Here is a 13,981-nt window from a genome sequence, read left to right as displayed (position 1 = left end):
CGTGAGGAGAACACGTTCACCGTCGCATGGCGCAGGCTCCGACTCCCCCTCCGACAGCCACCAAGATCCTTCCGCGATCAGTCCGTCGGTGGCGAGTTTTTCCAGATCCTCCTCCGTAACGGAGGAGCGGATCCAATCCCCCTAGATCCAACCTGGTGGCGGAGCGGACCGCGAGGTCGACCCCTTCGCCGCCTTCTTGCCCTTGGCCATCGACTTCTTCACGCGCTCCAGAGCCGCGGTCTTGTCCTTCGCCATTGCCATGGAGCTCAAGGAGAGTGGGCGACGGAGCGTCGTGTTGGGGTAGACGAGGCGGAGGGGCGGAGGAGAAGGAGGAGAATGACAGGCATTGTTCCTCGCATCGGCGGCGTCGCCTTAAATGACCGAGCGTCCGAATGACTAACTTGTGGGCCCATGCAATCTCAGCACATCCCGCAACTGGCGCTCGCTCGATACATGGCAAAAAAGGTGGCGTGTGGATCGAGGAGTCCTTCTCTACTTGCCCCGCTTACTGCGCCACGCCCCGACCCGCGCGCTTCTCCAAATTTCGAATCCCGTAAAATCCGGGTCCAGCAAACCGACCAATCTCGCCAAAGATAGCCAGATCTAGTCTGATCAGGACCATGCTACCTATTTCACTCGGAAGATCAAGAAGCCAGAATCGATCAAAGCGACTGACGAAGGGTTAAAATACCAGCATACTTTGAGGCCCCTGAGGAAATGTCTCCTAGACATCGAATCGGGTCGGAATCAACTTCAACCCTTCTTCACTCGGTCCTCAATCCATTCGGGGGCTAATGGCGACGACATGTACCTAGGGTAGGGTCTTAGACCTGACCTAGACACCCTACCCAAGGACACTGCACAAGAATCCAAGACCTATAAAGTTCAACAGAAGATACCGACTGAAATCCTCATGAAGTGCGGTACACTCGACAGCAGATCTCACTCGGATATCCCAATTCCACTCGACCGACGTTATTCACTCGGAAGACAAGAATCCACTCGGAGTTCAGAAGACCTAGAGCCACCCCTGGATGGCAACGATCAGACACTCACTCCGTCGTCATAAAGATCATTTAATACAGGCGTTACCAGTAACGTACGTGACTTAATTCTCATTGAACCCTCGTGTAACTGAGGGTTGCGAGGGATCGACGCACTCTATATAAGCCACCCCTCCCCTCTTGCACAAGGGTTCGCACCCCCTGTAACTCACACTCTAATCAACAGAGCCTCCGAGGCACCGAGACGTAGGGCTTTTACCTCCTCCGAGAGTCTGAACTCGTAAATCCGAGTGTACAACTTCACCGTAGCTAGGACTCTGCCCTCTCCTACGTACCCCCCATCTCTACTGTCAGATCCGTTCCCACGAAAGCTGGCCAGACCGGTCGTCGTCTGGACTTTTGCACAAAACCTCCCCTACTATTTTCTCTATTCAACCCGCAGACAGCCCACCTGAATAAATTTTGTCTCCCTCTCCGTTTCGTTCGACACACCCAGGTTCTATCCTGTCGAGGGCGACAGGAACTCACGGGTGGGCGATCGGCTAATGATGACGTCAACCACCAACGCGTCGTCGCCGGAGTTCACGGCGGTGCGGAGGCGCCTCCATCTGCTCATCTCGTCCGCCTGTTCGACGTCTTCCCTCCTGAGTACTGTGAGTCGTCTTCCTCCCTCTCCTCTGCTCTGCTCGTCGCTTGTCGGTTCCGCCGTTCACAGCAGCTCTAACCACACGTAGTCACGTATCATAACATAAAACATCCCCCTAAAGTAGTTGTTTATGAATAACAAAAACTATGTTATCTTAATACGAATAAACCAGCATATGAATAGACTTTTTATTTTTATTTTACTTTTAGTTGTTATTTGTACATAATTTGAAAAATTCGGTGGGTATGGATGTCCATGGGAACCTTTAGGGCAAAGGCGGGCACCCTGGTGGGCATGGTTAGCTACGGTGAAGTAGGAGAGGGCAAAATCCAACACATTGCCATATTTAATATGGTTGTTGTGATTCATGTACGTAACTACTATGAGGTAATAAACGTAAAATATGTTGCAATGCTTAAGGGCTCTTTTACTTGATATAAAGCCTAGAGAAAACCTAGAAATGTGAAGTTTCGCTTTTTAAAGAAACGCTAAGTACAACATGTGAATGCGAATACAAGCATTTTGGATCCTGAAGATTGGAAGTAATCACACTGTTGTTGGCGGCTATAGCCAGCAAAAGCTTGAAAAAAAGGCTTGAATCATATGTTCCCTCCATCACCCCAGACTGAAATGGATGATCTCAAAGTTTTTTTTACCAACAAAGTGTATCTCTTTATTCATTGGTATAAATCGTTACATCATTAACTAAAAGAGATACAATTGAGCGGGTGGAACTTTAATCCAAGAACCAGCTTCATTGAACTTTGCTAGCTGGGTCAGCTCTTGGGCAACCGAGTTCACGAAACTCATGTTCAAAGAACACTTTGGCAAATTCTGAAGTCATGAAGTCACATTCGGTAAGTATTGGTGATGCACTTCTTGTTGCCTGCATGTCATTGTTCATGGCTTCAATTACTTCACTGTTATTCGAGCAAACAATCAGTCTATTGCACCTAATTGAATCTTCTTCTTCTTTTTTGCAGGTGAGCACCTAATTGAATCAGCAAGCAGCAGTCCATCCTTCAAAGCCATAGCTTCTACTGAAACAACATCATACATCGTTGATAATTTGAAGTTTCTAGCAGCAACAAAGCGGGCCCTATTATCCTTGATTATGACCCTTGTAGTCCCCGAGAGATTATCCTCGTCGAAAGAAGCATCAATGTTGGCCTTCATGGAAAATTTAGGTGATGAATTCCGGTTACTTTTTTTGTTTTATGATCTCAAAGTTCTTGATATGAAAATACATTATTAAGTGCTCCATTTTTTTTTATTGAGGATGAACCTCAATATGTGCAGCTCCATACATTGGATAAGGGATGTATGAATTCTAGAGAAGGAATCCTGCCCGCCACCACTGGATCCCATGGGCGAGTAGAAAATTAAATCCACAGATCTCACTTAGGCCTCATTCAGTTTGGAGGATTTTCATAGGAAAAACATAGGAACAAGAATTCTAGAGGAAAATTTCTTATATATGCATTCGGTTTGTAGGAAATGCGTACAGGAATTTCGTAGGAATATTACTCATTTCCTGTGTTTTTGGAGGAAACTACACAACCAATCAAAGCTCATTTTGCGTAGAGAAACGAGGCAAGTCAATTTCTTAGGATAGCAAGTGTCATCCTCTCAAATTTCTATACTACTCCTAATTCCTACATTTTGGTTTTCTCCAAACCGAATGAGCCCTTAAATGCCCCATCTATCCTCCGGAGGATAAGTTTGTTTAAGTTTCAAACTCTACTGAAAAATAACCAGTTTTAACAAGGAACGCGTGACATCGAACTCGAGTTTGATCATGGTGGATGAAACAGCCACCATCCAAGCAAATGGATGTTTCTCGTAGTATAAAATGCTTCTTTGGTGGCATCCATTCATTTAAAAATTGGTATGAAAAGCTTTTAAATTGTACAAACAGATTTGATCCCTTGGTTGGACATTGATCTTTATATTGGCACAAGTACAATCTTTTATCCAAATTTGCAAAACGAATATTCTTTTTTCAATCATATTTTGCACTTCTTTTTTTAGGGTTATTTTGCACTTCTATTCCTACCATGTTTCTGCATTTTCATGAAAAAAAACAGACCCTTATAGGCCAGACAGGATCATAGAGGATTACAGGAAATGAACGCAGCTAACTTCATACTCAGTTATACACACGGGATGGCGATCAAATTTGTTCTAGACAGCTCTGATAGCTTTCTCTCTCAGGATTGCAGATTTGTACACTCGCAAAATATCGACTCTCCTCCCCTTTTTACACCTAGACGACAACTTATACATGACGCCTATCTTCTCCGCGGTGGCATCAGGTAGATAAACTCGCTGAGCCAAACCCTGACACGACTATAAGCTCAAACTACAAAATGTACAAAGTCTCAGTACAACATGTTTATTTCTAACTTGGCTTGAAGCAGCCCAAAAGCAGGCGGCAGAAGGTAGATCTCGGTGGCCATGGTTAGCTGTACATGGTCATTCCTATGCCATTAGGAAGGATACTGCGACGACTGAAGTCCAATCCTCCTCTCTGAATTTAAAGTATATATAAACACACGTTAAAAGAACAGTTCATCAGAAGAGAATGCCCAAGACCAATTTATTTCAATGATGTATCAGTAAAAAGATTGAACACTGCATCTTACCACCAGCAGCAACAAGTTTTTCCACTCGAGCAACAATGTGCTTCCCATATGTATATTTCTTCAGTGCATTTAAATGAACCTTTATTCGTGAAAGAATCAGCTCTCTCTGCTGATCATCACAAGTCTCTAGTACTTTCTGTACAACATAGTTACCAAACTGATCCTTCATCATGGCCTGCATGCGATCAAGGTAGAGATGTCAGACAGTTGAGCAGCCCTTTACGAGAATATAATTTCTCATTTTTTAAATAAACTATATTTTGCAAAGCCCAAAAGGTGCATATACAGATAAAAAACAATGTGTCATTTGCGGACTGTAACCAAAAACATAATGTGATCAATAATAATGAGTGTACAAGTATCCATTGAATGACAGCTTCGATTTGGTGCGGCCCACAGATGAAAGCAATTTTTCATGAACTTTGCAGATTTAGCGTGTTCTCGCGTATACATGTGTGATTGCCCTGGATTTTTTTTAAATTGTAAATGCACCTTCTGAATTCTTCAATATAAAGGGATCACTAGAGATCGGGAGCAAAAGCAATTACCGCCCAGTTCAGTTGGATGATAACGTATTTCAAAGCCACAGTGACACACTACATTTATGAACACGGTATATTTTGCAGTATTAGTGGCCTATTAGGTACAACTATGACATGTTTACCATTTGCAATGTCTTTTCATTAAACCATAGCTGTTACAATAACTAGCCATTATTTTTTAAATAAAACGTTCGGAAACCACTGTTCAGTAGGACTATTTTCTCTCTCTGAGAAGTTTTCAGATATAGCAAATACAGAGTATGTCAAACCCACTCAACATTTTACATGTCTCAATACATGTATGATATTACCTATCTAGGTTTATCAATTATATCATTCAACGCTGAGTGTGATTAAACAATATCTAGGGAAGTGCATAGTTCTTCTCACAAAGGTTAACCATATTTAAAGCTCAATGGATAGAGATATGTCATATGTGTACATCTTAAACTCATAAGTTCATAGTATCACATAATTACAGTGTGTTTTCTTTGTAAACGATCTCAAAGTTAGTTCCAGCACACCTCTAGACTGTATAGGTCACCAGGTTTTGTTATAAAAAAGAGGTAACGCAGTTTTTGTAGCACGAAAGCACCTCAAAGTTTTGAATACTACAATATTTTCAACAAACCATGGTATTACTGAACAAACACCAAAAATACTTCTGATCCAAACAAACCCTTTAATAATACTCATTTTCTGACTTGGAGGTGACATTGTTAAATCATTGATACCATAGAGAATTGACATTGTACGATCCTCAATAGTAGTTTCATTTCAAAAAGTTCTTCATTGTGCTACTTTAATAACTTCACGCGTACCAATTTATTATGGCTTTCTAGAATAATCTGAATTTTCATGGTGACCCCTCATATAAAATCTTGAAAACTGCTAATCCCAATAAATTCTTCCCATCAGACTCCATGCTGCTATTATAATCACATCACTGTACGAGGGTGTGGCCAAAATAGTTTATCTGCGCGAAGTTAAAATACCTGGAGAGGCTCATTCTCGTCAGTAGTTCCAAGCATTTCATTTATGATAACTTCCCGCTCTGAAGGTCCTCCAAATGTTAGACACTTCTCGACAACATTTGAGGCAAATTTCTGTTGGCTCATCTGGATGATCTGTCCAGCTAGCTTTTCAATAATAAAAGACCGTTCATGAGGCTTCCCATGCTGCATAACATGCTGCACGAGAATAAATCAGACATCATCAATAGACAATATCCGTTAAAATACAAAGGAAATACAGAACATAGGACTGGGCTGTCTACCATAAAGGAGTGACCCATCATAAATTCAAGTGAGCTCTTAGGCTGGAGGGGTAACAAGGACTACGTATGTACTCTATCTAGAATAGACTACATACATCATATTTTCAATGTATATCAGTTGATTGAATTTGTTGGTTTAAGTTTTAACTTAAGTTCCTGATCAACTCCTACACATAAGATTTTATGCGCTTTATCACTTGCAGCAGTAACAAAAACAATGGTGAATTTTATTCTCCAAAATTAATGGTATATCATCATACTTCAGTCCAACAAGGTGGATTAGTGTATATGCACTTCCTTTGCTACACACATCCTGAATATCACCACTTCACTAGTTGCCAGAAGGTATTAGATTAAAGATGAATATTTAATTATTGACAAAAAAACATTACGGAATCCTTACTGCGGCGTTTTCATATATACAGGATATTTACAAATATGAACGTGAATATCACAAAAAAGTGCACATACATGCTCATTCATGAAAACACAGTGACATGATCAGGCACAAATGCATGTACTTTATATGTAAAATACAGAGACATGGTCAGGCACGAACAGGTGTATCTCATGTAACGTTATGCACAACTTGATCAAGAGCATGCTTTACTAGGAATGGTGGTAAAAAAGGCTAATTATCAGGTGACCAGTCAAAATTGTCAGCAGATGCCAGGGCTAGGATGACCAATTTTACTAGAGAATTATTATTTCTGGATAAGTTGGGACATCAAACCAGGTCTAATTGGTTTTACAAGTCATTTTGGGCAAAAATTAGATGCAATATTCCTTAATGGCAGGCCTCAACTGCACTTCGCCATGAATTAGTACAATTACGGTATCACAGGGAAAGGCTTTGATATCATAATCTTTATTTCCCCAATGGTTAATGGTTGAAATTCCAAATTCTGGCATCAAAGCATACTACATATGATTTAAGTATGGTTCAGAAGTGGTATATCGTTCTAGTTTCATACAAGGTAGGTGTAGCTATAACAAAGTTGCTTTGTTTGGGCCTTTGGGGCCGTCGCAGCGGCGTGGCATAGATGATATGTTTTGCTGTGATGTTGGAGTAGCTGATATGTGTGGCATCCTGTGCGCGCCAGTTTCTTCCTTTTGTTTTCATTTCCTGCAGGCTGTTGTGATTTCTTTGGTCTGTTTCTTCAATGTGACGCTGGTCACTCCAGTGAGACTAATGCTTTATAAAAGCGGGGCTGGAATCTATTCTCTAAAGAAACAAAGCTGCTGAAGGAAAGATCAGGATGCCACATCAAGGCCGATGTTGCAGCTAGAAATTAGGAGATATAGTAACAAACCTGGATAACATAATTTCCATACTGGTCTTGTGCCAGCATGCATACAGATTGCAATATCTCATCCATGACAATTTGCTGTGTGTTTGTATCAGTGCAATGCTCCAGTACTCTCTGAGTAAAGGAAATAAATTCATGAGTTTAACTGAGATAAAAGAGTAATGCTGATCAGTATCATCACAAAGATCACCGAGTTGGAAATATAACCGAATGTCACTGACATGTGGCCCCTATACTCCACATGTCATCTTCACATGGGATGGTATTTTCCTTCTATACCTCTTTCTGATAATACTGATCTAACTTTCTGAACTTAAAATTCAGAGTTTCAAAACTGAATGCACAGAATTCAAAGACCAACCTGTATGACTCTGCAGCCATAGGGGTGAGTGGACAGTGTAACGACTTCACCATAGAATGTCGAGATAATAAACTGAATGGAATCTTCTGGTATACACTCAATACATTTCTGGATAACATGGTTTCCATTTTGATCACGCACACATCGCATGATATGACCATCAAGCTCAGTAACCATTTTTGTCTTCTGGTCCAGATCAACAACCTCTATTGCCTTCAGTAATGTGCATATGAATATACTTGAGTCAGTAATCCTAGAAGAATCTATGAAACATGGAACTACATGAATTATGTAGTACCTTTTGGATAACTCGACAACCATACATCTGAATGCTAAGAGTTAGTACATGTCCAAATAGTTTATTAGCCAACTCCCTGCGTTGTGTGGAGCTCCCATGCTCAAAAAACTGAAAAAAAAAAATAGTGGCAAGTCCAGGCATCCTTAAGAAAATGTAATTTAGAAAATGCTATGAGAACTGAAGAAAGAAACTGAGTGTCCTCAATGTCAGTGAGCAGCACCAGTGTCTCAGTAACGAATACCTTCTGCACTACATAATTCCCAAATACATCAGTCATCAATGAGAGAGCGTGAGGCATGATCTCCTCAAAAACCATGTTTTTTTCCTCAACTGTCGCAGTTTCAAGTTTTTGCTGTATGAAACGACTTCCATATTGGTCAGCGCTGCATAATCAAAGCAAACACCCTATGAGGATTCAGAATGCATCAATAAAAAAAAAATTAGTAATCACAGGATCATCATTACTGCAAAGGGTTGCTGAGAAAACAAGAAAAAAGATGTGGTTTAAGGGGGAAGAGTTCCCTCCCTTAACGGTACATTATTTAGGTAGAAATCGGACCTCCGTGTGGATCAAATGCGGGTAGGCTAGCTTACACCCGTAAGTTCTAGCCATCCGAGCCAGCACTCGGTTCTAACATTCAAGTGTTAAGAATAAGCTGGTAGACTGCTTTGACAGATACACCCCCCGTAACTTAAAATATGATGTTTTGTGAAACTATGACAGTGTCAAAAAACGTCTTATATTAAGTTACAGAGGGAGTACTATTTAGGAATCATCTATTATAAGCCCACGTAAAGAATAGTGCTAGAGAAAATACGCCCCTGCCTTTATCCACAATGTGCTGCTCTACTTGTTGTGCTAGTGCAGATTTTGTTATCTTTCAGATATTTGAGTGTTCAGAAAATTGACATCAAATCCATCTCATGCGGAGGACGGCGAGGTCCCAGCCCATGCCGATACCATCAAGCAGCTCCCTCTCCCCCGTGTGTTTGGAACCGAGGGATCCACGTCAGAGGGGGCAAGTGCATTAGCTGCATCTAGTAGCTAGTGGCCAAGTCTATGCACAACACACCCTGGTACAATGCTCCCAAGGTGGAGCTCAATCATGGGGAGCAAGCTTGAGTGTGCAGTGAACCAGCTGTGGCCGCACCATGGTGAAGAGTGAGAAGAGGTTAGAGGAAAGACAAAGATAGGAACAATGGGAGGAGGGGCAAATCCATCATGTGGCAGGGTCTAACACTAGACAGGGAAAAGGTCTCAGTTTTTTAGAAGATGGCAAAATCTAAAAAAAAAAGGGCAGCCCGGTGCATGTAGCTCCCGCTTGCGCAGGGTCCGACCACTTTGGGTCTATTGTACGAAGCCTTTCCCTACATTTCTGTAAGAGGCCGTTTCCAGGACTTGAACCCGTGACCTCATGGTCACAAGGCACCAGCTTTACCACTGCGCCAAGGCTCCCCTTCGAAAAGATGGCAAAATCTAAACTGGCAAAATCGAGTGGGCACACACTTTTGCTCTTTTTTCCTTAGCATGTTAAGTGCAGAGAATAAGCTGGTAGACAGCTTTGACAGAATGACACATTATGCCCCTGTGAGGAAAGGCACTAGAGAAAATATGCCCCTGCCAATTGTAATCCAGAATGTATCGCTCTACTTGTTGAGTGTAGATTTTGCGATCTTTCAAATATTTGAGTGTGAGATGACAATGAAGAGAGTTGACACCAGGCTACCATCAATCCATCTCATGAAGAGGATGACAAGGTCCCAGCCAACAGTGGTACCATCAGGCTGCTCCCTCTCCCCTGTGCATTTGGAAACAATGGATCCACGCTGGAGGGGCGCAATCGCCGTAGCTGTATCTAGCAGCTAGCGGCAGAGTCTATGCGCAACACCCTGGGACGAAGCTCCCAAGGTGGAGCTACGTCACAGGAGCAAGCTCGAGTGTGCAGAAAGCTACGTCATGGTAGCAAGCTTGAGTGTGCAGGAAGCTACATCATTGGAGCAAGCTCGAGTATTCAGTGAACAAGTGTGGCCGTGCCATGGTCAAGGGTGAGGAGAAGAGGTTAGACATAGAGGAAGGAGAAAGATAAGAACAAGGAGGGAGGGGCGAAACCATACTGGTATTGCAAAGGTATGAAATGACCAAGTATACCTGAACTCCACCACATTCCCAGCAATCTCAGCAAGGTCAAAGCTTCTGGCCTTATTGCTTTTGAATTCATCCAAAAGTGAAGATGGAAAGTTCCCATTCATATAGCCACTTGGATCAACATTCCAACCAGTCAAGCTTCTCGTGTTAGAAGGAAACCTCAGATTCCGCTCACCGAGCCTAATTGGACTGCCAGGACCTGATGGGGAAGCAACAGGACTTCCCAAAGGGCTTCCAGGGTATGCCAGACCCATGCCGTAACCCAGATTGCTATAATAACCATGATTTGAGGCTACTGATTTACCAAGTGGCATTCCATATTGCTTCTGCTGAAGCAAAGCTTCAACATAAGCTTTCTGAACTGGTGTTAAATCAGCATACGAACTACCCACGAAACCTCTTTCCAAGTAAGGATCACTGTAGTTGGCTGCTTCCTGCGCTGTATATTGAGCTGTCTTCAGATACTGAACATAAAAAGGATCAGAGAGAGGAGACTGAAGACCAGTGGCTGTTTGATTATTGGATCTACCAAGGTTATGCAGATCAGATAGACTTAAGGCAGGTGGTGATGAAATATTGCTACCAAGGTTTCTTGAATCTGACCCGAGTGAAGCTATAGCAGATGCTGCTGCACCACTTTCAAACAGAGGAGGCATGCTACCTGAACCCATGTTATTCATCATCATAGAGTTGAAACCCGGATTGAGTGGATATCCACTGAGCCCATAGTTAAGAAATGCTGAATTTGTTCCATCAAGATTCTGATGTTGAGCAGGAGAACCACCTGGGCTTGCATTAGAAGATGGTGGCGACTTCTGATATGAACGAGCAGAAAGAGTAGAAGATCTTTTTATCTCCCCGTGTCCATCAAACCTTGTGTTCGTGGAACCTCTGAAGTCTGCTGGATTAGGTGCACTATTCTTAATATCAGCAAATGAAGAATTTGATGGTATACCTGCATATTCAGCATCTGCTTCCAACATCGCAGAATACTGCCTACTGGTGACTTGAGCGGCTTGCAGGCCAAGAGCAAAATTATGGTAGTCACTGATCTCTCTCTGAAACTTTGATTGACTAATGTTGCTGTTGTCGTTCAAAGTGCCACCTTTTGACAAGTTCATGCTAGATAGTGCAGTTAATATATCATCAGGCTCAAGTGCTTTTGATGATACTGTGTTGAATGATGACGATGAGCAATTCAGTCTCTTCTCATTAGAACTAATCCTAGCGCCAACAGGTGGAAGGCCAGGGCTAGGAACCCTAGGGATATAATGGGAATCTGGTGTCGCATTCCTTGAAGCTGATGAACCCAGAACAGAAGCAAAAGTTTGAGATGCAGATGCATTAATACTGGAAAGACCGCCGACACTTTGTGCATTACCAACAGAGCGCTGTGCATCCATAGTATCATTATGTAAAGAGTATTGGTTCTCAGAAGGATCAACTGATTCCTGGTTGTCAAGAAATGAATTGCGACTGGCTGCACGAGAGGAATGTTCTGAAGTAGGTGTTCTGCGGCCAAGGTTATCCTGAAATAACAGAAATTAAACTAAATCAGTTGTCCACTGAGCAAAAATCTGCAGAGGAAATCGATAAATTAAGGTACTAAAAAATAAAACATAAATAAGAAGAAGGTGTTATTCATGTTCCAAGGATAAATTGCGCTGCTGGAGTAGTAACTACCAAGAAGAAAAAGGATCTCGCTTAAACAGCAAATGGATTGCAGTTGTCTTGGAAGTAAAAATCAGTTAATGACTCCTTAACACAAAGAAATCACATTAGTTGCAGCCTTACAGGTGTGCACGTCTCAAATGTATAGCTATAATGGGTACCGAATTGCACGAGACAGTTGTTTTAACTTCTGAGACGTACCACAGTCCACAGCACAGAAACCAAATATTGCATGTTTGTGCAAACTACAGAACCGCACCACTCTATTATGTGATTTGTAATAACTGGTGAGGTCCACCCAGCGCATGCTTTCACAGGTGCCCAAACTCAGGCAGGAAAGAAATTCCAAACTTCTAGCCAGACACCATGCACCCACAGTCCAACTTCTAACTGGATAGCGTGCTGGAAATGGCCAGGCTTGCTTATTCAATCCAAAGGAGGGGATCTAGATCCCAGAAGTATCTAGTAAACAATAGCAAGCGACATACTACAGCAAAAACCATTAATTTTGATATGATAACCCAATGGATAAACTTGAGTCAGCTATGAGAGTTTATGATAACAAATAGCAACCTTTGTGGTGCCAAGGGAGACGAACCTGAAACATATCAGCAAAGCTGCGTTGCCGTCCTAGTGATAACCCAATGAGCCCATCACCTCCTCTATCCACCCACTCTGCAGCACCGCCCACACCCTTGCTTCCATCCTCCTCTCGATCGAAACCAGGATTCTGCGGGAACAGCGACATCCCGGCGGCCATCCCCTGTCCAGCCTCCTCCTGCACTGCCTTTCTCCTGTCCCCAATCCCTCCCACCACTCCTACCCCTGCCTTCAGCCGCTGTGTTGACCGCCAGTCCTCCTTTGTCAGGACCGGCGGTGGCAACCTCGGGTTAAGATTGGCGTGCGAGTAGTAGTACGACAGGTAGGCTGGGTCAGCCCGGAGCTCCTCCTCCGACAGGAGTCCGCCATGTCCGTTCAACTCCTCAGTATCAGGAACGGCGGCAGCAGCCCGGGGCGTCTCACCACCGCCGCGGAGCAGGCCGCCGATGGCGTTCAGCGAACCCTCTATGGTCGGTGGCGCCGACCCGCTTCGGAATATGCTGAGCCGCTCCTTCTCACCAGCCTCCTCCCCTCGCCGACGCACTCCGCCGCCACCGGCACGGAGCAGCGCGTCAAGCTCGTCCTCCGGCTCTTCCTCCTCTCTCACGCCGCCCATCTCCTGACGCATCGCCAAAGGGCTCTCGCTGAGCATTCCTCCAATCCTGCATAACACGAGCCACCAAATCACGCAAAGCAAACAAACACCAAAACCGAAATGGAAAGCTCGTGCAAAAGCCGCACCGCCGACTACCCGTCGCGGACGCTGCTCTCTCCGCAGGACACACGGAACCCCACCGAAGAGCGAGAGCAACCACGGCTCAGTCAGAGTCAATCAGAAAACCTGCGGCCCTCGGGTCCCCCGGGCCAAAGCGCCACCGAATCGCGCGCCGCGAGCCCGATCGGGGCAGTGGCGGCCATTTCCAACCGGGGCGCTTTTGGGGATTCGGGAGATCGGGCTACTGCGGAGCGTGCGGGCTCAGATTGGGCTCCGATCGGCCGGCGATTTCGCCATTTTTGGGGGCACCGGACCCAAGGCTTCGAGCTGCTTGGAGAAGGGGGGTGGGGGAGAGAGAGAGAGCACACAGTAAAGGAGCTGCAGCAGCAGTCAGGAACGGAGCCCGAGGAAGGAGACGGCGGACTGATAAGCACGAGCTCCCCCCGGAACCCCAGCCGTCCGATCGGGTGAATCGGCGGACGAGATCTTCCCCGCCTCAAGAACCCTCTAGGGTTTTATGACTTTTATTGCGGGCGCTGGCGCAGGAGTTATTTCCCTCTGATCCGCGGGCCCCGAGCCTGTACTGGACTCACTTGTATTTAGTTGAGAGATTAAGGTGTAAATAAATAGTACGCTTTTTTCACTGCGCCCTGAGTGTTTGTTTTTTGGGATGGGTGTGGAGTAATCCTTAATTTTCTCTATAATTGGGATTGGGGTCCTGGGAAGGGCCCACTTGGTAGAGGAAGCACGACGTGGGCCCCGGGCAC

At 44.2% G+C, this 13,981-nt stretch overlaps 1 protein-coding gene across 2 annotated transcripts; it reads right to left on the bottom strand.

Annotated features, from left to right (window-relative positions):
* Positions 1-3,768: 3,768 nt before the first annotated feature.
* Positions 3,769-13,619, bottom strand: LOC109783204 (pumilio homolog 1). Of its 2 annotated transcripts, none has more exons than XM_020341803.4 (10): positions 13,241-13,619; positions 12,498-13,161; positions 10,232-11,757; positions 8,324-8,465; positions 8,083-8,190; positions 7,785-7,997; positions 7,427-7,537; positions 5,833-6,027; positions 4,296-4,470; positions 3,769-4,180 (listed from the first exon to the last, which is right to left on the bottom strand). In XM_020341803.4, exons 2-10 carry the CDS (start codon positions 13,149-13,151, stop codon positions 4,140-4,142), a joined length of 3,165 nt encoding a protein of 1,054 aa, XP_020197392.1. In that variant the 5' UTR covers positions 13,152-13,161; positions 13,241-13,619; the 3' UTR covers positions 3,769-4,139. The 2 variants fall into 2 exon arrangements, with proteins under 2 accessions (XP_020197392.1, XP_020197393.1); XM_020341804.4 differs by having other exon boundaries at positions 13,251-13,612.
* Positions 13,620-13,981: the final 362 nt, after the last annotated feature.

This window comes from Aegilops tauschii, chromosome 3 (assembly GCF_002575655.3).
Source record: "Aegilops tauschii subsp. strangulata cultivar AL8/78 chromosome 3, Aet v6.0, whole genome shotgun sequence".
NCBI classification, from domain to species: Eukaryota; Viridiplantae; Streptophyta; class Magnoliopsida; order Poales; family Poaceae; genus Aegilops; species Aegilops tauschii.
Note: the sequence above shows the minus strand (reverse complement) of the source record. Positions and strands in the feature narration are given on the sequence as shown.

Bases quoted from the DNA above. Each gene is read 5' to 3' on its own strand.
- LOC109783204 (XM_020341803.4), bottom strand. From the start codon at position 13,151: ATGCTCAGCGAGAGCCCTTTGGCGATGCGTCAGGAGATGGGCGGCGTG. The intron at 7,538-7,784 runs GTTGGTCTTTGA...TCCTTTACTCAG, and splicing joins ATGGCTGCAGAGTCATACAG to AGAGTACTGGAGCATTGCAC. The intron at 4,471-5,832 runs GTATTTTAACTT...GATCGCATGCAG, and splicing joins ACGAGAATGAGCCTCTCCAG to GCCATGATGAAGGATCAGTT.